This window comes from Gopherus evgoodei, chromosome 1 (assembly GCF_007399415.2).
Source record: "Gopherus evgoodei ecotype Sinaloan lineage chromosome 1, rGopEvg1_v1.p, whole genome shotgun sequence".
Lineage (NCBI taxonomy): Eukaryota > Metazoa > Chordata > Testudines > Testudinidae > Gopherus > Gopherus evgoodei.
This window is the reverse complement of record NC_044322.1, coordinates 238148382-238172862: the sequence shown is the minus strand read 5'-3', so window position 1 is coordinate 238172862 and position 24481 is coordinate 238148382. Positions and strand designations below refer to the sequence as shown.

Genomic DNA, 24481 nt, shown 5'->3' with positions numbered 1-24481 from the left:
TCTGAAATAGTTTCTTCTGAAAGTCTAACATCTTTTATAGTTATTAAAGCAGTTACTTTATTGTCAAGAAACTCAACTTTAGCTTCCAATACTTAGAACGTCTTTTAAAGAGTTGATTTCATGTTGTATTTTTCCTTTGTGGGAGAGCGCCGTGGGTAATTCTGGGATTGTGTCCCGTTCTGGTGAAGCGGAGGCAGCTCCAACCTTGCCTGCTCTGTGCAGAGCAGAATTATGACCCAAAGAGTGAAGCAATTTATTTTCTATTACAAAACTTCAAGCACATTTATTGAGCGTTCTAGTTTTTCAGAGAATTAGGAAATATGTTGGCTTTAAAACTGCAATAAGGAAACATATTTTTATACAAAATCAAACAAATTGGCCTCTGTGCCTATGCAGAGATGAACTACTTATTTTAATTTCTATTTTAAAATCTTAGGTGCTATTTAATTAATACAGGAGTTTGGTTTTATAGAAATTGTTTGTCTGGCATTAAACTCTCCCTTTTTTATTATTCTTTACAGCGTTATGTTGATGGTGGAATCAGTGACAACTTACCTCAGTATGAATCTAAGAATACCATCACAATTTCTCCTTTCTCTGGGGAGTGTGATATCTGCCCAAAGGGGAACTCTGCAAACTTCCATGAAATGAATGTTACTAATACCAGCATTCAGTTCAGCTTAGGGAACCTTAACCGTCTAACGCAAGCACTCTTTCCACCAGAACCCAAGGTAATACATGTCCTCTTACATGGTTCATAATAGAATGTTTTGCATTTAAAGGCCAAAATTGTTGCAGAAGCAATTTGGGCAGCAAAGATCTTAGTTTAACATCTAGCCAAATAAGCTTTTCTGATGACATCTGGTGTTGCTTCTTTTGTTTCATTACTTTCATGAATACTTCTTGTTATGTTTGTTTTGCTTTTCAAGACTAAAATAAAATATTTTTCTCTTGGGTTCCTGTGTTTACATTTCTAGCACTGCAAATTACTCTGTATAAGTAGTAGTGTACACATGTAAAGTAGAGTGTGCAAGGTTATAGCTTGTTCATGTCCAGCCACCAACGAGCCCAGGCTGGTACAATTAAAGCTGGTACAATTAAAGCTGAAGGTCTTCAAAAATCTTATATGTGCACGACGCAGCCAGTACAGCTCAAAAGTGGTTACTGACCACCACAGAACTTGTCCTCTTTCTGAATGGACTGCTGAAGGTGTCTGGGGATGGGAGGTACAATACTATAGGAAAAAGATAATGGTGTTTTAATAATCAAATACCTAAGAACTTTGGATGCTTTAAAATCAATTTGTTTTCTTTCTGGCTAGTTGCAAGCGAACCTTCTTGTAGGCAATGAGTTTATCTATACTTTGTTCTTAAACTTTTCTGCTTACATGAGTTTTAAACATTCTGTGTGTTTTTGTTTGTCTGGGACTTTGAAAATGTGCAATACTGGGTGGCCTGATGGTTCAGCTGGTAACACCGGTTATTGGGGAGATCCAAGTTTGGAATTAATCATGAAATTCAGCCTCCCTAGGAGAAGAATTGCATAATTGGCTCTCTTTAATTTTCAGAAGTGGCAAGGGGAGAGAGTTGAGGGGGGTGATCTCTTTATCTGTGTTCAAAAAAAGCTACTTAAGGAGATAGTAAGAAAAGACGTTTTGACAAGCTTAATATCTTAGTTTGATGCTTTGGTACATGACAATCTTAAGGTCATGGGAATTGTCTTGCTCATATGACTAGGGTAAGTGAATAAAGCAGCCATTCACTCTGTAAACTGGTGTTTTTCACTTTGAATCTTCCTTCTAATGGCTGATGTGCTGTACCCTGTGTTTGCAGGTACTAGGAGAGATCTGTGAACAAGGATATTCAGATGCACTTAGATTTTTGAAAGAAAATGGTACGTTAAATTTGTTTGTCATTATCAATACTTAATGTGACTCTCAACTTATCTTTTTTGCGGGGGAGGGAGGGCAAGTTAAAACAAAGCTCCTTTGAGACAAAGTGAATGTCATCATGAAAAGATAACAAGTTTAATTCAGCCATTCAGTAGGCAATAATCTTTTAATAGTAATAATTTACTTGAGCAATTTTATTAAGTTGGTGAAATTGGTGTCCTCGTGCTGTTGTGTGAGGTCCTACCTTCAGTCTGATTTCTTACAGTCTGGTTCTCTACTGTCTTTCATGCCTGTACAAAGTGGGGGTGTAAAATGACACCAGTTAAGAGTGATAGACTGTTATACTCACTTTGCACAGATGTAAATGACTATTCAAATAAACAAATATTTGTAGAAGTGGAGCAAAGGAATGGGTGTACTGTAGAGAAATATGAGAGCATGAAATTGGGAGGCTTGCATAACCAAGAGACTGATTGTCTTATAATTTCCCACTGAAGTTCAGATCTGTCTGCAAAGTCAGAGAAATAGAGCCTATAGTCCTGTTCACGGAATAAGAAAGCATATAGACTGTAGCATTCTTAAACCTGTTTGTTGGGACTTAAATATTAGTCTGTCTCTGAGAAATGTAACCTGGAAGTTTTCTGGGTGCTAGATAAAATACTGGGGGTTATGGTTGAACAGAAATAAGATACTTGAAAATGAGATTAGAAAATTTAAGATTTTGAGTGGTACTGGTATCTTAATACAAAGTCAATAAGCTTCTGAAGTTTGTATAATTAATATATTTCTAAATGTAGAGGTTGAGCGTTAAGATATGTTGATACAAGCAACACGTTCAAAATCTGACATTCTGTGTTCATAGAAAGATGGAAAATCTAGATTCTGGTAGGAGAGTTACAAGATAAGTGGTGAATGAAGAGTCCTGGTCTGCGATGAGCTTTGATAGCATCGTTTCTGTAATATGTCTGATGAGAACTTATTAATTCACACTATTGCTCTTAGTCTTCTGTAGTGGCAAATGATTGTCTCCCTTCCTTATGTAAGGCCTTGTCTGGACTAGCAAAACAGATGTGCCAGCCACTGTTTGGACATCATTGCTTCCTTGTGACATACCATGCATCCACAAACACAGTAGGTCCCAACAGTACATAGTTGGTCATGCTACCACTTGGCTTACACTTGCTCTGAGCAGTTGCAAATCACCACCACATCATCTACCGGCATGTCAGTCTCAGTTGGTGCACTGTTGATGTATATATCAAGTGCTAGTACAGCAACTGTATTTATGTATTCCCATAATGCTTCTGCACACATGCAAAAATAGAAGAAATGTGAAACAGGATGCCTCTTATAGATGCATTGCACTATGGTAACTTGCACCAATACAGCTGTGTAGTATAGGGGTAGCCAAGTACATTAATTCCTTTACTGTAACTGCTTTGTTGTATGTAACAATTCACAAGCAGAAAATTCTTCATGGAATTTGAACTTGGTGTTTTTGAAGTAAGTTAATTGGATCTTTAAGAAACAAACAAAAAAAGGTTGGTTAACAATGGTCTGATACCATTAACAATTGATAAAAATAACAATAAGTATATATGGAACCAGAAGTCTTCCCATGAATTATCACAATAACGAGCCCCCCCCCCACCAAAAAAATCATTCCTCAATCATTCTCTTCTTCCTGAAAGTCTGCCTATATTTGAAATTACTGAATGTTATCAAAATTGAATACCTTTTAGTAAACATGTTTCTATATGTTTAGTTTCAACTTCAGGCGAGAATTTGCACAAATCTACATTATATACTGTTGCTTTTGGTTTTCCAGCAATACCTGTAAGTGCAATATGCATTATACTGTCACCTAATTAAGTTTTGCTGCTCTTGTATGCAGATAGAAATACTGCATGAACAGTGGCTTACTTTTGCTGCTCTTTTAGAAATTGAGAACTTGAAGAACATTTTTGGATACTTAATTTTGCACTCAATAGCTAGCACTATTTTCAGAAAGAACTTTGCTAGAGGTTTTGGCAGTAAGATATGGAAAGTATGCATCTGTATGCACCTTATGTTGAACTCCCATCAGTTTCTCAGGATAAACAGTTGGTCTCAGTCAATACTTGTGTCTACAACACCTTCAAGGTGTATCCAACAGGTGGCACTAGTTCCTTGAGCTAATGTCCCAAAATATAGTGTGCAGTGGCATTGACCTTCAGATAAGATATAAAAGTGCCGGATCATTTAAAAAACTTAGGCACATTTTGCAAGCGTAGACGGAAATAGGTGCACAGCAGACACCACTGATTTTGTTGACTTAATGTATCCCCTCTACACACGTGCACATCATACATCATTTGAAAGCTTATGTCTACTTTAAAATGAGATATGATATGGAGCTGATGTATACTCTGGTTTCTTTTTTGCATGCTCTTAATTCATGGATTATTTCAGCTTGAGCTTCAAGTTGATGCCCTAGTCTAGCGTTGTCTGTCTTTCTCATTGTTCCATCAGCACAGAAGAGGGACATAGGCACAGGTCCTAGTGGGTGACCTAAGAACACTTTGCCGTTGAGATATCATCTCTGCATCTTGCTAAAGAAAGGGCTCTGTAGAAAACAGTTTCTGTACTGATTGTTCCTACCTTGCTTGACTTAAATTTGGTGGTCTTGGCCATGTCAGCAAATATTTTGATGTCGGATTTCTTGACTGGACTGAGGAAGCTATGTGTCCCATTGGAATCAAGTGCACTTCTTACAGATTTCTCCATTTGTTCTTCACCAAGATCTGCTATTTTTGGTAGAGACTCTTGCACAACTGATGTTACATGCAGTCCAGTAAATACGTTGATGATCATCTGTTGATGTGATTCAGGTCAAATGGAATTGTCATATTGTTGCTGAAATGGTTGGTAAGAGTTGTAATAGGGTCTTCGTTCCCATGCACTGCAGAGGCAAGGACTTGTTTGCAGACTTTGTGTTCTCTACTTCTTGTTAGCCTACTTCTTTCTCTACTAGCTTTTGCATAATCGTAATATGAAACTGTGTATTGTCACCTCTAACGTGAACACTGATCTGTGCATAAGCGTCACAGAATTAAAAAGCTAGTTTCTAGAATATTTCAAAGGGTAATATTGCATGCATAGACAATTATATATTAAACCTTCTACCAGGCAGACTAATGCTACTTTAGGAATTCACATAAATTTATTATTTACCCACTATGCAGTACAAACAGTAGTCACACAATTGATTGCTTCTGCTGCACAACTTTCAGTGTGAGACTGATCTGGTCAGCAAATTTTACTTAAATTTAGAGAAGAGAGATCACTTGTGGTACTGTGACAGTTAAGAATATGCGATGTGAAAACATTTCATGTTTATATACCGCACAATGTTGTATTTGCCATTTTTGCACATGCTAAACAGCTGCATCATTCCTGGGGGTAGGGGGAAACTTACCCAGGCAAAACCAATAAATACCCTTTAATACATTATTTGGTAGTTTTGACCAGTAAACACCACATAAAGGAGTTGAATTTAACTGAAACAGTGAAAACTGTAGTCATAATCATGTTGCAGTGTTTCTGGATTGCAAAAAATGGCATTTTCTCATTTTGGGTACCATTGTTTCACCTTGCTTGCAGGCTTATTTATACTTGACAGCTCCACATCATGCCTCATTTAAATGGACATAAAATAAACTTGCAAATGATTTAGAGTGTGTGTGTGTTGCATAGGTACATTAAACTCCAAAAATAAGGCCCCTTTTCTGCAGAATTGCCACATGCCTAAAGTGATCCTGTGCCCTTGCCAGCTTATGGCTTCAGTGATTGACTAATATATTTTCCCTATGTAGATTCAGTTGACAGCTTTCATTTTTCCTTCAGCTCCTATCCTAAAATGATAACTGATCCTGCAAAGGGTCTAAGGGTCTCATGTGAGTAAGGATTTGCAAGATCAGGCCCATACTTACTATCTGCTTTTAAAGTCCTGCATTTCACCTCTGTTAGATGAAGTGTTGCCCGTTTGTAAAGCAGTGGTTACCAAACAGGGGTCTGAGGCCCTCTGGGGGGGCTGTGAGCGGGTTTCAGGGGGTCTGCCAAAATAAACCAGAGAGCAGGGCTGGCGTTAATCAGTGGGCCCCAGGGAAGAAAGCCAAAGCCTGAGCCCCATTGCCCAGGACTGAAGTTGAAGCCTGAACCCTGCCACATGGGGATGAAACCAGCTTAGCTTCATGGAGCTCCCCATGGCATGGGGCCTCAGGCAGTTGCCCTGCATGCTATCCCCGAACACTGGCCCTGGCTTTTCATCTACTGGATATGCATGAAAAACTTTTTTTTGTGGCACATGGGGGCCGTGGAGTCTTTATAGCATGTTAGGGGTGGGGCTCAGAAAGAAAAAGGTTGAGAACACCTGTTGTAAAGGATTCTGGGATCTTTTGGGTGACAGCTGTCATAAATGTGAGTTCTTTCTTTCTTATTTCCCCAGATATTCTTAACGATTCAGTTTATGTCGACTTGTCCTTAAAGAAAAACCCTCAGGAACTCATAGAGGACACTGACTTTACAAACAAGAAAACTATTCCACAGAGGAAGGGCACAGAGGAGATATTGAAGACAAAAATGCTTAGTAACCAGCTAAAGCTAAACACATGGCCATTAAATGAAAGAATTTTTGAGCATCTACCTCCTAGACTTCGTAAAGGTATAGATTTGAGAATATCTTCCAATAACTTTGAATGCCAATAATGTTTTTATAAATGACTTGAACTAGTTCTCATCTTGACAATATCTTCTGATGATAGAAAATACAAAACTATCTTGTATAAAATGACAATGTAAAATCTACTGTAGTTTTTAACTGATTAAAGTAACACAGAGCAATTCTTTAAATACAGTTATAAGGTATGATCACATAAGAAAAATAAAGTTGTATTTGGCTTCAGAAACTGGCAAGAAGGAAACTAGTTTCACAAGTCACTTAATTGTAGTTTAGTAGAGCATAACTGAGGTGTAGTGCCATAAACTGGATACTGATTAATTTTGTGGATATATTTATAATAACTGGGGCTGTCAAGTGGTTAAAAAAATTAATTGCACAATGAAACAATAATAGAATACCATTTATTTTTTGTTTTCTACATTTTCAAATATTGATTTCAGTTATAACAGAATATAAAGTGTACAGTGCTCACTTTATTTTTGTTTACAAATATTTGCACGTAAAAAACAAAAGTAATAGTATTTTTCAATTCACCTAATACAAGTACTGTAGTGCAATCTCTTTATCGTGAAAGTTAAACTTACAAATGTAGAATTATGTACAAAAAAAATTAAAAATGTAAAACTTTAGAGTCGACTAGTCCAATCGGTCTTACTGCTTGTTCAGCCAATTGCTGAAACTTTGTTTACGTTTGCAGGAGATAATGCTATCCCCTTCTTGTTTACAATGTCACATGAAAGTGAGAACAAGCGTTCTGATGGCACTGTTGTAGTCAGCATTACAAGATGTTTACGTGCTGTCATGGTATGAGCCCCCACTCTGAACCTTAGTGTCCAAAAGATGGGGTACCAGCATGAACCCCCCTAAGTTTAATTACCAGCTTAGATCTTGTAGTGCTGCCACCAACCAGGACTTGCAGTGCCTGGTACACTCTGGTCCCCCCAAAACCTTCCCAGGGGACCCCAAGACCCAGATCCCCTGGATCTTAACACAAGGAAAGTAAATCCTTTTCCCCACCGTTGCCTCTTCCAGGCTTCCCCTCCCTGGGTTACCCTGGAAGATCACTGTGATTCAAACTCCTTGAATCTTAAAACAGAGAGAAATCAGGCTTTTCCTCCCGCCTTCTCTCCTTCCTCCCACCAATTCCCTGGTGAGTGCAGACTCCCTCCCCTTGGGTCTTATACAAGATAGCCAAAAATCGATCAGGTTCTTAAAAAGAAAAGCTTTTAATAAAAGAAAACTTTTACTTTTTTTCTATCTCTGTAAAATCAAGATGACAAATGTTACAGGGTCTTTCAGCTTATAAACACTAGAGAAAATCCTCCCCACAGCACAAATACAAGTTTCAGCAACAGAGATACAATCTTTCCAGCAGATACACATTTGCAAATAAAGAAAACAAACAAAAAAGACTAAACTGCCTTTCTAACTGGTACTTACTAATTTGAACAGAAGAGATTTTTTCAGAAAGATTGGAGGAATCTGCTTACATGTCTGGCCCCTCTCAGAACCCAGAGAGAACACACACAAAAAAACCCAAGAAGCACAAACAAAGGCTTCCCTCCACCGAGATTTGAAAGTATCTTGTCTCCTGATTGGTCCTTTGGTCAGGTGTTCCAGGTTCACTGCTTGTAACCCTTTACAGGTAAAAGAGACATTAACCCTTAACTATCTGTTGATGACACGTGCCAAATGCCCTAAAGATTCATATGTTCCCTTCGTGCTTTAGTGACCATTCCAGAGGACATGCGTCCGTGTTGATGACAGGTTCAGCTCAATAGTGATCCAAAGCAGTGCGGACTGATGCATGTTCATTTTCATCATCATGAGTCAGATGCCACCAGCAGAAGGTTGATTTTCTTCTTTGGTGGTTCAGGTTCTGTAGTTTTCACATTGAAGTGTTGCTCTTTTAAGACTTCTGAAAGCATGCTTCACACCTCGTTCCTATCAGATTTTGGAAGGCACTTCAGATTCTTAAATCTTGGATCAAGTGCTAGCTTTAGAAATCTCACATTGATACCTTCTTTGCATTTTGTCAAATCTGCAGTGAAAGTGTTCTTAAAACAAACAACATGTGCTGGGTCATCATCTGAGACTGCTATAACATGAAATATATGGCAGAATGCAGTTAAAACAGCAGGAGACATACATTTCTCCTCCAGGGAGTTCAGTCACAAATTTATTAAACACATTATTTTTTAATGAGCGTCATCAGCATGGAAGCATGTCCTCTGGAATGGTGGCTGAAGCATGAAGAGGCGGAGGAATGTTTAGCATATCTGGCATGTAAATATCTTGTAGTGCTGGCTACAAAAGTGCCATGCGAACACGCTGGTTCTCACTTTCCAGGTGACGTAAATAATAAGCAGGCTGCATTATCTCCTGTAAATGCAAACAAACTTGTTTGTCTTTGGGAGTTGCTGAACAAGAAGTAGGACTGAGTGGACTGGTAGGCGCTAAAGTTGTACGTTGTTTTGTTTTAGAGTGCAGTTATGTAACAAAAATAAATCTACATTTGCACTTTCACGATAAAGAGATTGCATTATAGTACTTATATGAGGTGAATTGAAAAATACTTTTCTTTTGTTTATCATTTTTAGAGTGCAAATATTAGTAATCAAAAATAATATAAAGTGAGCACTGTACAGTTTGTATTTGTACTGTAACTGTAATCAATATATCTGAAAATGTAGAAAAAATCCAAAAATATTTAATAAATTTCACTTGGTATTCTGTTGCTTAACAGTGTGATTAAAACTGATTAATCGCTATTAATTTTTTTAAATTGCAAATAATAATTTTGAATTCATCATATGAGTTAACTGCAATTAAGTGACAGCCCTAATAATAACCACAATAAGACGGTGTGAACAATCCTATATGAGAAGTATTTCAAATGTCTTTCAAATTAAATCTTTAATCACTAATATTTTAATTATAATTTATTAACTAAAATTGGATAAATAAGAACTTGAAGTCATCATCAAAACTAATGACTAAATAAATAAAACCCCTTATGTTTCAGAGAACGAAACTTAACAGGTATATAATAAACATTTCTGGGTTACTGTCCTTAAATTTACCTTAGGTTAGCTAGGTGCCTATAGACCATGACCAGCAATTTAAAGCCTGAAATATGTGACTTACGATTTGGGAAAACAAGTAAATTACACGAAGAAACACGAAGATTGTGAAAGCGGAGTTGTTTGATAACCTTCCATTTGCTTTTAAGCTATATACCTCAGACAACATTATAAAGATGGGTAAATGTCAGCATCCCTATTTTACTGACTAATAAAAATCAAGCACATTAGGTGACTTGTCCGTGTTCACATAACCAATGTTCAAAATAGAGCTGGCAATAGTACCCAGGTTTCCCCAAATTCCAGTTTTGTGTTTTGTCTAAGTACCATTATAACTTTCCTCTGTAGTGTGATGCATTTTAAATAGAAAAAGTTTGTTTTAGCACTAATATTTTGTGACATAGGGCTTAGCAACACGTTAGCTCACAGTATGCTAAGGTGTAAATGTATCCCGCACTAGTGTGCCGTGCCGCCTGCTAAATGTCTTTTGTAGACCTTATTGCCATGCACTAAAAGCTCCCTAAAACAGGAGTAGATCAAAGCCCATTAGAAAACTTTTAGTGTGTGGCAGCAAGGTCTATATAGACACTTAGTGCACAGCATGTAAGTGTGGGGTAGATTTACATCCTAGCTTGCTACAAACTAAGTGCTCATTTAGTTAATGTTGCATGTCAATTGTGCTTCAATATTAATCACTCTTATAGAACACTAAAAAACATCACTGCACCTAAAATAATTTGTTTGAACAGTACATTTAAAGACAAAAGTGTATTCTAAAGGCTGTTTTAAAAAAATCCTTATTTTCCAGCATTACAAGAAGCTTGTAAAGAGAAGAGTGGGTTCTGTGCCCAGGTCTCTAAACTCTTACCGATGCGAATGATGTCTTATCTGATACTGCCATATACCCTGCCAGTGGAGTCTGCCTATTCTGTTGCTTTAAGGTGAGGTTCTGTTTAAGAACTATTATAAAACCCATACTTCTGGGTATGGGTCCACTTAAGAGTTCTTTTATTCTTTTTCATTAATTATTTTTATAGTCATGACTAACAAGCTAGCAGTGTATTAAGTGTTCTGAAACGCACTGATGACTTGACTTACATTCTAGAGACAGTTCTAGAACTCTATGTAAATTGTAGCTTATGTTCCTTTCCCCATATTCAGGGCCGGCTCCAGGCACCAGTGGAGGAAGCACGAAGCATGTGCCTGGGGCAGCACATGCTAAGGGGCAGCATTCTGCCCATTCTTGGGGCAGCTCAGTCCGAGCGGCTTTTTTTTTTTTTTTTTTTTTTTTTGCTTGGGGCGGCAGAAACTGTAGAGCCGGCTCTGCCCATATTACTTCATCTTGCAGATGTTTTCTGTGCACAACTAAAGCCTTTAATAAAAGCTTGCTAAGTGAAAGATGGATAGAAAAATGGAGAAAAGGGGAGATTTCTAGAATTCCATATGTATTTAGTCTATTTAATATATGAAGTATCTTTTAATTGACTGATTTAAAAAAATTCTAATATCTAAGCAACATCTAAAAAAAGAGTTCTATATCTAAAGACTGTTTGAAAAATGAAGGATTTCTTTTGCCCAAAAGTGATTCTTCAGCAAGGGAGAAACTGATTGTATACAAAATAGATCAGAAAGGGTCAGGTTCCTTTGTTTGTTTTTTGTTTCGTTCATTTGCTTTTTTCAGTTATAGTAATCAGCTATAGCAGGTACAATGCCTTCAGACAGATTCCCTTTTAATGTGCTACCCATACCAAAATATAACAATTTCATTTACGCTGCTTCATTCTCTGGTGATAGTCAGTCTGTATCCAGGTCTCGCTTATGTTGTAATCACTTAAAAATCACATCAAAAATCTTTATAGTAGTGCAACTCTGACTGCATTAAGGGTTTGTTTACATGATGCATGCCAGCTGGGGTGTAAATTCTAGTGGGCACACTAGCATGTCATGCTCTAAAAGTTCTCTAGTGCATGTGGACATAGTCCTGTTTCAAAGAGTATTATGTCAGTGCTTGCTAGGGAGCTTTCAGTGTGTACCAGCAGGTTCCTCCCTGACAGTTATTGTGCAACACACTGGTGTGCATTAGAATTTACACCCTGATTGGTGCATACTGTGTAGGCAGCCCTTACATTTCATACAAACTTATTTATTGGGGCAGAATTCTGCCCTTGGAGTCAAAACATGTTCTACAACCCTTAGCTTGTGTACCTCTGACGTAAGACAAAGAAATTAGGTTGTCCTGAGGTCCTAAACTCTGTACTAGGATGGAGGGCAACCCAGTGCATAAACAGCAGAACTTTATCACAATAACTTTACAGAAAATACTGGAAGGATTAGGAAGAAAATATACAGCCAAAAGTAGTTCTTTGAGTAATGGTCCCTATATGTATTCCACATGTGGGTATGCATGCACACCATGTGCCTGAGTCTGGAATATCTTCAAAGCAGTCTCCATTGGCCTGCAAGTACACAGTAGCTCTCCTAGTGCTCCTAGCTGAGGTTACAGGAGGAAGTGCGAGTAGAGTCTTCCCCAGGTCCTTATGCAGCAATAGTAGCCTGAGCCAGAATTGTGTCCTCCTTTATGTCGTTGCATTACCTATAAAGAAAACATTTCTAAATAGTTATATTTTTAGATTAACAGTTAGTAGTTAAAAAGTTTATACTATAGAGTAGCTTGTTTTCCTGGTTGGGGAATCCCTCCCCAGCTCCAGGACTATTTCAAGAAACATGTCCCCTGCCCTCGATTGTTCTCTATCAGTGATGAACATCAATGCTGCCTGTACTGTCTAGGTGAGGCACATATCTCTGCAAAGTGTAGCATCTGTCACTCCTTTCCACCCAGAACTCAAGAAGCCCAGGAGTTTTGCCTATGGAATTACTAGATGGAGAAGGCTGAGGCTGCTTTGTGACCTGGGGCAGGGAGATGCCTATGTGTATTAGCCTCCGCTGCTGACCAGTGCCCCTCCAAGCACATGCCTTGCAGCAGAACCATCAACATGTAAGCCCAAGAACTCCTTTTTCAGGGCTCCCCATGAGTAAAGAGTACTGTCATGACAAAGACAGATCACCATTTCGAACTGTTCATAAGAAACATGTTTTTTCCCTGAGCTAGTCCAGATTAGATGAGACATCATGAATGGTACCTAAGGAGCCAGCTCCAATGGATGAATTCTGTTCAGTTAATCTAAGACTTCAACATTAGTGGTCCGCGGACCATAGGTTGAATTTCCAAAGTGGTCTGCATCTCCATTAAAAAATGTTTAGGGGTCCACAAATGAACCCCCTCCTGCTCCCTGAACTCCTCATTTCTGGCCCCATCCCAGAGCCCACGCCCACCGCCAGAGCTCTCACCCCCTCCCACACCCCAACTCCCAATTTCGTGAGCATTCATGGCCTGCCATACAATTTCCATGTCCTGATGTGTTCCTTGGGCCAAAAAGTTTACCCACCCCTAGCCCTAAATGGGAGCTTAACTTTGTCCTGTCCAGACTCTGTAGTCTGCCTTTTTGAATCCATGGCAACTTGTACCATGGCCCACCTGTCCAGGAAAGTGGTAGTCTTAGTAGCTATTACCTCAGCTCTGAGCTCCATGACCCTCCTAGCTATGATGGTTGACTCTCCTTATATGGTGTTTCACAAAGAAAAGGTTTCTCTTTGATTATACCCCAAGTTTCTCCCCACGATTGTTTCTGAGTTCCACATCTGTGAAATGATAGTTACCTGTATTGTTCCTGAAATCCCACACTTCCTCTGAAGACGAGAGACTCCAGTCTCTTGATATCTGGCCTGCCCTGGCATTTACCTGCAAAGAACCAAACCATTTAGGAAATCACTGAGACTCTTGATCACCATACCAGAGAAGTCACGTGGGCAAGCCATATCCTCCCAGAAAATTTTTAAATAGGTCTCGGGATATATCTTAGAATGCTACAAGATAGCAAACATTCCTCCCCATGGAGGTATCACACTTCACTCCACGCAAGCACAGTCTGCCTCCATGGTATCCCTATCATATGTTCCATTTCAGGACATCTGCAGAGCAGGCACCTGGGGTTTGACCCACATGTTCACAACACATTATGCCCTAGTTCATGCTTCGGCAGCAGATGCAGCAGTAGGATCGGCAATATTACATGCATCTTTGCTACCAGTTTTCTTGCACCCACCTCCGTACTGAACACTGCTTCCCAATTACCCATATGTGGAATACACATGGGGGCCATCACAGTTACTTACTATAACTAGAGGCTTCTTCAAGATGTGTGGTCCCTATCTGCATTCCTTCCTCCCCTCTGCTTCAGTTCCTGTTGGATTCGTGGTTAGAAAAGGAAGTGGAAAGGTGTTGACCCCCACTACCTCTTAATACCTTCGGCTGGGAGCACTAGGAGAGCTACTGTGCATGTGCAGGTCAATGGACACTGCTTTGAAGAATTTCCAGAGTCAGGTGCATGGCACGTGTGGAATACAGATAGGGATCACACATCTCTAAGAATCTCCAGTTACAGTAAGTAACCTCCACATTGGCAGGGTGTGTTAAAGTTTGCATTCCAAACCTTCTATGGAACTTCCAACATAAATTCAGGTTTACTGAAACACTTTATTTTTTGATGACTGCAGGTTAGTAGACTGGTTTCCCGATATCCCTGATGATTTTCAATGGATGCAGGGACAACTACGTCGGATTGTTAGTACAGTTTATTCTCGGGCAAGAAATAAGCTACTCAGTACCTCCAGGTAAATCATTGTGCTGCTATGTGCAAACTTATGCATCTCTTTTACATTTATTTTGCCAGTCAAAACAAAACTTAGTGCAATAATTAATATTCTGTTGCAAGCATTTAGTAGATTATTTCAAGGATAAGTAGAAACTTGTTTCACTTCTACCAAAGCCCTGTTCTCTCTATTACGGTATGTTAAGGGGTTGTTTTCCTGCTCTCTTCATTAGACTTGAAGAGTTTTCTTCAGTAAATGGCTTCATGTTCTTTCCTCAGGACTGATAATAGCTGAGGCAGTTGCAGCAGGGACTTCTAGTGCTTACTTTCCTAGATTCACTACTCTTTCCTGCCTCCAGCACCCTAGCTTCTTTTTTCTCTCAGTCTTTTTCTCAGCTTCTGAAGATGGACTCCATCAGAAAAAATTCCTTCAATATCTTGATTTCTCCTACACTGTGATGAACATCAGAGTGTTGGGAATATCTTGAATTCCTTCATACTGTCTTTAGAGGAGTGGACAGCCCCGCTGGTGAGGCCCTTTTTTCTTTGTCCACCACTGCTGGATTGGAAATGTCAGACTAAGCAACCTCATCTGTGCGCAGGGATAAGGGCTGTTGACTGGGAAGCAGGATGCTTGTGGGGAGGAACAGGAAAATCCTATCGCCAGAGGAACTGGGAGCTACTGAGAGATTCTGATAGCAAGTGGGGAAGTGAGCTGTGTTTTTGTAAAGCAACCCACTATAGACAGCTTCTAGAGCTTGGGGATGAGGCGGTCCATACTCAACTAGGGCTTTCTCAGGATACTTGCTCATGGATAGCTTGCCTGTTGGTACTACCTCTCCGGTTGTGTGGGGTTTTTTTGGAGCAGACCACCGGATTTCCCCCTCTAGTGCACCACACCATCGTCTCATAGTGATCATAGTCTGATGCATGCAAATTATTTTTTTAAGCACGTTGTAGGAGAGGAATTGGAGGAGGCAGCCAGTGAATTCATCAGATATAATTCTGTTGCTTGAAACTACAATTTCCATCCCATCTTTAAAATAAGTAAAAAGGAAAAATCTGGTCCTGCTCCTTCTTTGCTTTGGCTGACTCTATGTTCCTGTTTGAATTGGTGGATTTTCTGCCTCTCACAATGGTTGACAATATTTCTTCTATAAAGCTCTGCCTTTTTTTATATTTCTCATCTTCCTTCTTAAGACAACAGTCTCTATCTCTCAATTCTCAGTAGGAGTCAGAATTCAGACTTTCATGGGAATTTGTGCTGTTAGGAAACTTAACAAGGTCCCCAAATCTTAACTTGGTGGTTAGTGTTTTCTGGCACATCCAAATTTCAGCTAAGGAAGTAGTTGTCAAAGTAAAAAATCTCCAGTAGAGAGATGGAATTTAGAGGAAGATGGTGCTAACTATCTTTTGGTGGTTGGCTCTCCTTTCCTGTATCTGAGGAAAGAGGAATAACTTGCTAAATATGAACGACTGTTCTAAAACACAGGAAACGAACCAACAGGTAAGCCTCTTCTGTTTTGTTAAAATGGGTAACATTTTAAGTACTGCCTGAGTAAGGAATAGGAACCATATCTATAACACATACACGCTTTTTAATGTGTGTAAATTGAGACTATGTATTACACATTATTTATAGGAAATCCATTTAAAAATAACTATTCTGTACACTAATTCGTACTGGTACTTCTCTTTTTTTTATAATAGAGGTAGGTAAGACTGCACATTTTATCACTGCAGATTCTCCTCAGTTGGCTAATGGGTCACCTACTGATCACCTCTGATTTTGTTCAGTAGCATTGGAGAGGAGTTGTATAAATTTAGCCTTGCTATCTGAGGCTTATCTGATCATCCTACTGACTTTCTTCACACAACCCTTCCATACTTGAGTTGCATCACACTTCAAAACTATGTGGGCACCCCCAGTAAGATGTGCTCCATTGAAGTTCAGACTGTAGATGCCTTATTTTCTATTATCCCATAACAAATAATATATTTAGAACCCACATTTATTTTCCCTGGGAGATGCTGTGGTGTCATCTAAGTTCCCTTTCCATGTAGGAAGAACCCCTGTTCCATCACCCCTTGACCTGAAATAGAAACCTGTTTAAAATATTGTTAATAGATATTGTTTTTGTTTCTCTTCTCTCCCCCACCCCTCCACAGTAAAGAGAGCTATGCATCACTAAGAAAATGTCAGACTGTTCCACCTAATGTAGAGTCCCATTCCCCCTACTGCCATTCTAAAGTGCCACACTCTGCTGCAGACCTTGAAGGTTGGCTCTGGGATTTTCCATACTGCAGAGACTCAGCAGGGAAGCAAATTTCTGTTGGTATAAAAGGGCTCTCAGACTCTGATTCTCATCATATTTTCTTCATAAATTCTGAAGAATCTGGCTTGGAAACGGATTTTGACTCCTCCTCAGACAAGAGTTTCCAAACTGCCTCAGAAGATTAATTTTGAAAGCTCTGAAATCCGTCTGACAGTGAAGCTTAAATGTTGTGAAGCGAACTCATTCTTCCAATTTGCCAATAAGTATCGGAAGACTTTTGTTTACAGCTCAATGTCAAATTGCCTTTGGGGCCTTTACAATGCTAAGAATTATACAAAACAGTTGTCACTGTACTATGTAACAGTCACATTCTTGTTAATCTATTAAATCACTGGCTTCATTTCAAAATTACAATAGCACAATATCTGGAAAAAGATTTCACTCTAAGCTACCTGAAATTAAAAAGCTACATAAAATCAAACCCTATAAATTACTTGTTCTAGACTGAAACAAGCATTTATAGAAAAGTTGCATTTTAAAATGCATGCTTTTAAACAATAAATGTGTGTGGTGGTGTTAGATTAATTTTTAGCACTTGCATGAAATCAGGCAACTTGTACTTTATAAAGGGAAATGTACATAAGGAACTTTTTGAGGGCCTCCAATATCTGTGTATTTGCCTTTTGTTTAAGTGTACTGTTTTGTGGAAAAAAGGCACCAACTTTGATTACATACTGTAACATACAATTCATAATATAATCCAAGTTCACTATTCCCAACAAGTTTTACAAAGTGCCTTTTTTCCTTAAGTACTGAGAAGGAAAAAAGTCACAAGAACTGGGCCACATTTAGCCGTAAGTGTTAAGGGACACAACTCTATTGACTTTAATGGAGTTGTGCATGCTTAGCAAGGGCTTAATTTGAACTAATGTTTTAAAAGGTATTTTAAAAAGAGAAATCTCTAGACCAGTGGTCTTTTGAAAAGACAGTATCATTGTAGAGCAACAATGAAGTTGTCATAATACAACCATTGCAAAACATCTTTGTGACATTACATTATGACTGAACAGTGTCAGGCTTGTGCTCTGATTTGTGGATTATATACATCTTCTGTAAAATGGAAAAGGAGGCCACCTTCCTTTTTTATTCCTTGGAGGAACAGAAGGGGGATCCCAGTGATTCCATTCTGTTTGTTCAGCACTTCTTGTGCTAACTTGTCTCAAGCAATGTAGGGAAATTTCCTAACATTTGTGCCCTTATGGAGATCAGAATGAATAAGCCAAGTTCAAAACAAATGTGTGGATATTGTTATCCTTGTATTATACCATAAAGAGCTGCATGCAGGTCTAAATCAGCTGTTTAAAAATAAAAAAATCCCTGCCCTCTTTCCCCAAAACATCAGGTCCTATCCACATTGAAATTTGTAACAGTCTATAAAAACTATTCTCTATAAAGGTGCCATTGTGGTTTCAAATCTCCTTATAGACAGGCTTAAATTAAGTATTTTATGAGCTCATCTGACAAAACTCTGATAGTTATGAAGTTAATTATTAAACCACTGTTTTAATGATAAAATAAGTGTATATATTTTTAGCAACATGTTTTGGCTAATGGTGGTTTTGAAAAAATCATAGATGGAATTTTGTGGCTTACTTGAAAAAGACTTGGCATTTAAGGGCCAAATGTTATTTCTAGTACAGTGGTGTAAATTTGGAGTAAATCAGCTGTATTCCAGGGAGAGGAGAGAACTCTATAAAGCATTTATTGGGAGTGGCCTGTAAAGAAAACTGGCTGGAGATGGGAGGGACAAGAGAAGATAAAATATTTTTATAATATTATAGTGTAAATTTTGAATATCTCCAGGTCTTTGAGTTGTCAAAACCTTAACGTTCCCAGCTTGGACTAAATGTTAAGCAGTTCTTTAGGTTTTCAAAAAAAATTCACAACTCAAAGTGCTACATCTTAAGAATAAACTCTAATTAAAAATGCTTTTAAAATATTGTTAAAATGTTGTAATACTATAATGTGTTTCCCCCCATAAAGTAGTGAAGCATTTTTATATTATACATAATGATTTTTATATCTTTGGTGCTATCTCATTTGAAAAAATAGTACTCGATTTTTGTCATTGGACTCTTTTACGTCTTTGATTCTGCACGGTGACCTGTTAAAAGAAAAATATTGGTATAACCACTAATTTTTATTTCAAAAAATAAAACACAAGCTGTGGTTCTATATAGTCTCACTTGTAAATGGTAAATTGATGTTATGGAGGGTTGTGGGGTTTTTGTGTTGTTTTTTTTCTTGCCATGTTTTAGAAAATACTGTTTGGGTAAATTATTTTAATGTCCTCCTTATGAGATAATATTTAGGCTGCAACTCTACAGACTTACAAACATACTTAATTTTACATATATAAGCAGCCCCATTGCCTTCAATGGGACTAATACACATTCATAAGTCCTTTGCAGGATTGTGGCCTGCATTTCCTATAACACGGTTCTCTTTTCCCTTACCCCCTGCTGCCATTTAATTTATTTTACAATTTTTCTGTTCAAACTCATTGTGGAATCTTCAGAATAGCAAGGAAATACATGAAAATCTACTGATATTCTTGGAATGTATGGTTAACTAAACAACTTATCAAATATTGTAGACAGCTTCATTATTTTCAATCACGATAAGGCAAAGTGGCTAATAAGCAGACTTGTTTCACACATTACAGGAAAATGCACTTTACTGGGGTTGATACTATAGGTTTTGTAAGATAATTTTTAAAATCCTTGCTGTTCCTTTGCTATAGTCGTTTTCTTTTCTTATAACTCTCTTGTTGAGATCTCTGAAATGCTGTTTTGCTAATCATGTATTGGACTGATTTTCTTTTCACTATGTGAACTTTTACACCTCTGTAAGCTTCATCATCCTTTTTATGATTTATTTTTTAAAAAATTGGTTTTTAATTTTTAAGTGAAATTTGTGTTAGTGAAGAATGTTGGAATAACAAAACTTGACTCCATTTTTTTTAGCTTTGTAACAGATACAGCAAGGGTATCAACTGTGCAAGCTTCTTACCACTGGCCTCTCAATATGCTTCCTGTCTGAGCTAAAGGATCTATTTGTCTTCAAGGAAATTAGTGCATTAGCCTTGCTTCATACACTCTCATAGCCTTCTCTTCTGAGACTACCAAGTAAAGTGCCACATGTGATGTTTGTAACTTTGCATTTTAATATTTTTAAATTGCCCTAGTGCTTTTCAAACCCTTTGTTGCTCTTCTGTCTCCATCCTATTTTTTTCTTCTTCCCAGTCTCTCCTCTTTCCTCTGTATTTCCTTTCCTGCAGAAACTTGCAGTTCTCAACCCAGTGTCTATTGCTTCCTCTCTTATTCCCTCCATTAAAATGATCAGTGTTAAATCGATAAGGTTGACTCTGAAGAATCCTCATTTGACTTTAGAGCTGGCACCCTGTCAGAGGGGGCAAGGTGTTCGCATCTGAGTCTTGGTTCAGACTGCCTTAAGACTTGGACAGATGACATCAAGTCACTCAGTCTGTTCACATTATCTCTGCATCAGTGCAGGCTAGAAACCTTTTTTTTTCTAATGATACCTTAGCGTCTGAATCAGAACATGTAAGGCAGGCCCCACAAGTACAGCATTGGTGCTATACTTTTGACACCATTGTAATAAAAGTTCATGAACACGACTGGGTACCTTTTGAGCATTGGCCTGCCAAACCCAGAGTTGTGAGTTCAATCCTTGAGGGGGCCATTCGGGGATTGGTCCTGCTTTGAGCAGAGGGTTGATGATCTCCTGAGGTCCCTTCCAATCCTAATAATCTATGATTCTATCCCTTCTGTTTGAATGTATTATTATTTGAGGGACATTTTATCCATCAGTTTACAAGGCTGAGACACTCCATGTTTTGAATTCACTTTCAAAAAGCACTTAAATATGCCAAGCTAACAAAGTGATCAATTAATGGATTGGGGTTTTGGGGGAGGGAGTGAAATGCTTTCTTACAGTCTTGGCAAGAGAATTGCGTAAGGGTAAGATGGTTACTTTGATACATACAAGAACACTCAGAATAAGACACAAGGGATTGTATATAAACGTTGATTCTCTAGGGTATTTATTTATCTCAGGAGAAGAAAACTAGATCAAGAGTACTTTAAGCTAATGTGTTTTTTATTGTGAAATGAAAAGAGAGCTCTGATCTACAGCCTCCAAAGCCAAACACACTGCCTTCCATAAGGACCACTGTTGACCCATGCTTTGGGCTATTTTTATACTACAGAGCCTATGCCCGCATAGCCTCCTAGTAGAGATGCAGCCATCCACCAACTTTTTTTTTCTTTTTTGCCAGAATAGGAACAGGAACAAGTGAGAGGAAGTGGTCTAATAAAAAAATATTTCACCCAACTTCTGCTGGTGAGAGACAACTTTTGAGTTTACACAGAGCTCTCTTCCACGAACAACGCTCCAGAAACATGCTTCTGATGGCATAGATGTGTTCTACAGCGGGGGTTTTGACACCACACTGCTGCCATAAATCTTAAGTGTAGAACCATGCCTTGTGCTTCCCTCTCCAGTATATCAACTTAGTTTCCTTATATATTACATGTTTGTACAGCATCTAGCACAGTGATTTTTGAACTTCTTGTATTGGTGACCCCTTTCACATGTAAAGCCTCTAAGTATGACCCCTCTTATACATTTAAAAACTCACAATGGAGCCTTTGCCTGCAATGGAGGGGAGGGGGGTAGGGTCATTAAATTCTGTGGCAATACATAAGGAACATAATTCTGTTTTGCAAATAGCCCCAGCTGTTATAACTTGTCTGAGTAGCCAGGAATTTGGGGGGTGGGGGGCGCAGTGGGGGCAAGGGGTGTGAAATGTGTCCTCTGACTGCACAGCTTGAGCCCAGTTTGAATCAGGATGGTCCAACCTTTTCAAAGCTGTGGCCTGGATGTTAGTTTGGGGCACCTCCGTGGGCCATATACAGAGAAATGATCTGATTCTTGGATCAGAAATTATATTTTTAGGATTTAGAAGGATTTAGCCATAAGGCATTAATGGGATTAAGAAGTAAAAAAAAGAGAGAGAGACTACCTCACCTCTTAATCAGAACTCTAAGGAAAAGATATTTCTTGCACTAGAATCCCAGTTTCTATCATATTTGCAGTGACAGAGACAGCAGCCAAGTGGTGTTGCTCTCGAGTTTTTGACTTTGTGTTGGGGCACTAGGAAGTGGGGGTTCTGGGGGGGGGTGCTGGGAAGTTGTAGGGCTGTGGACAAGGGTGGTGGTGTGCATTTGTGGGTGGGTCTGGCTGGGGCACTGGGTGCAGGGTTCTGGCCACAAGGAATCAGGGAGGTGCTGGTGGGGGGCTGTGTAGTACAGCACAGGCCCACCCCTGAGGGGAGGGAGCATGCTGGCAGCAGAGTGCTGGGCAGGCCACTGTGTCTGGCAACTGCCGGTTTGTACATAGTGCCCTCGCATTGGGCGGAACAGAGCGGCCTCTGCCATGCCGTGCCCCATTGCCTCTGGCTGGCCCCTCGCTCTGGGGACTGACCTCCCCATGCCATGCTCCATTGTCTCCATTGGGGTCCACAAATGTTTGGGGCATGCCTACAAAAGGTTAATCCGGCCCTGTCTAAAAGCTTTTTTACATTTTACTGGCATGAAGCAGCACCTCTATGACGGAGAGACAGAATGTATGCGAGCGAGTGCGGCTGCTGGTTTTGGCAGTATGTGCCTCTGCTAATCTGTTCTTCAGATAAACTAGTGCAAGGCATGACTCTACTGTGTTGCTCTGTCCTGCCAGGTGGAGGAGCAGGGGGTAAGGTTAGCTAAGACTAGTCCTTCCCCCAGCTGTCACGTGCAGACAGATACCACCCTGTGGCCTGGTGTTACTGACAGCAATCAGGTTATGTTCTTGCTCCCTAATTTGAAATGCTCCAGTCTGCACCTCAGCTTGTCTGCAGGGGGAGGGACAGCTTAATGGTTTGTGTATTGGCCTGCTTAAACCCAGGGTTCTGAGTTCAATCCTTGAGGGGGCCACTTAGGGATTTGGGGCTAAATAAAAAAATACATAATTGGGAATTGGTCCTGCCTTGAGCAGAGGGCTGGACTAGCTGACCTCCTAAGGTCCCTTCCAATCCTGATATTCTGAGGCCATGTCTACATCTAAAATTTTGCAGCGCTGGTTGTTACAGCTGTATTAGTACAGCTGTATAGGGCCAGCGCTGCAGAGTGGCCACACTTACAGCAACCAGCGCTGCAAGTGGTGTTAGATGTGGCCACACTGCAGCGCTGTTGGGCGGCTTCAAGGGGGGTTTGGGGAACGCGAGAGCAAACCGGGAAAGGAGACCAGCTTCGCCACGGTTTGCTTTCGCGTTCCCCGAACCACCCTGCAAACCGCAGGGAAGGAGACCTGCTTGCTCGGGGTTCCGGGAACGAGAGAGCAAACCGGGAAAGGAGACCAGCTTCGCCGCGGTTTGCTCTCGCGTTCCCCGAACCACCCTGCAAACCGCAGGGAAGGAGACCTGCTTGCTCGGGGTTCCGGGAACGCGAGGGCAAGCCGGGGAAGGAGACCAGCTTGATTACCAGAGGCTTCCTCCTTCCACGGAGGTCAAGAAAAGCGCTGGTAAGTGTCTACATTGGATTACCAGCGCTGGATCACCAGCGCTGGATCCTCTACACCCGAGACAAAAGGGGAGTACGGCCAGCGCTGCAAACAGGGAGTTGCAGCGCTGGTGATGCCCTGCAGATGTGTACACCTTCAAAGTTGCAGCGCTGTAACTCCCTCACCAGCGCTGCAACTTTCTGATGTAGACAAGCCCTCATTCTTCTGCTGCAGGAGCCTGGGCAGCTGCAGCCTTAGGGGGGTTGGGCTGTCACTTGGCCCATCCTCCTGCCTGCCTCCTCCCCTTCCCTTCTTGTGGGCGGGGCTTCCTAGCACCCGCCTCATCCGGGAACTTCACCGCCTGCCTCGCCCCTTTTAGCTCTGCTGGCCAATAAGAGCCGGCGGGGCGCCCCAGTGTCATGGCCGCTTACGTGCCGCGGTCTTTGCTGTAGGGCCCGGTGCTGACGGCCGCGCGCTGCCCTCGCTGTGGGATCGCTGTTCTCGGCGGCGGCGGCGCGGCCATGGGGACGGTGCACGCGCGGGTGAGGTCCCTTCTGGCTCGCGGGGCCCCGGGGCAGAGGAGGAGCCGCGCCCGCTGGCGCGACCTTCGGGAGCGGGTCCGGGCCTGGCCGGGGGCCGCTGAGTGCGGGAACAGCGCGGGGGAAGCTTGGTCCCCGGGGTCCTCCCAGCCCCTTCCCCGCTGGCTGCGGCTTTATCCCGAGCGGGGGGGCCCCGCCGGGGGGCCCCGCCCCGCCTAACAACGGGCCTGGGGCTGCAGGATCCCCCCTCCCGCGTGTCAGTGACCGGCTGCAGCAGCAGGGGCCCTGCCCCGCGTGGAGTCACTGCCCATTGGATTAATGATTTTGCCAGCCCAGCCCCCATATGAACTTGTTTAGGTTTTTTTACAAACTCGTTTGAACTAAAATGAATCTACATGTCACTAAAATGATTGAACATTTACAAATTTTGTTATAAATAAAATTACAAGTATGGCAGACTATTGCTTGAACACACACCTGTATAGCACGGTTTTGCTTATAGAGCGGGACCACGCATGGATCCAAAACCCTGCATTCAAGCAGGGGTCCAGTGCAGTTCAGGATTCTTGTGAGTTTATTTACTAAATGGTATCGTGCCATCATTGGTGATTTCAGTATGCGCTACGATTGGTAGAATTGCCG

At 40.6% G+C, this 24481-nt stretch overlaps 2 protein-coding genes across 2 annotated transcripts in view; both read left to right on the top strand.

Moving 5' to 3' along the window:
* The window catches only part of LOC115638384 (patatin-like phospholipase domain-containing protein 2), a 32962-nt gene extending 13945 nt beyond the window's left edge, over positions 1-19017 (top strand). Inside the window, exons 4-9 of the mRNA XM_030539977.1 lie at positions 522-731; positions 1833-1893; positions 6378-6593; positions 10503-10635; positions 14309-14425; positions 16573-19017. Coding sequence (XP_030395837.1) covers positions 522-731; positions 1833-1893; positions 6378-6593; positions 10503-10635; positions 14309-14425; positions 16573-16864 — 1029 coding nt within the window. The 3' untranslated portion in view covers positions 16865-19017. The remainder of the gene's footprint in view (positions 1-521; positions 732-1832; positions 1894-6377; positions 6594-10502; positions 10636-14308; positions 14426-16572) is intronic.
* A 4679-nt stretch (positions 19018-23696) lies between these two features.
* The window catches only part of SAMM50 (SAMM50 sorting and assembly machinery component), a 39571-nt gene continuing 38786 nt past the window's right edge, over positions 23697-24481 (top strand). The window contains exon 1 of the mRNA XM_030539969.1: positions 23697-23842. Within this exon, the coding sequence (XP_030395829.1) occupies positions 23822-23842 (21 nt within the window). The 5' untranslated portion in view covers positions 23697-23821. The remainder of the gene's footprint in view (positions 23843-24481) is intronic.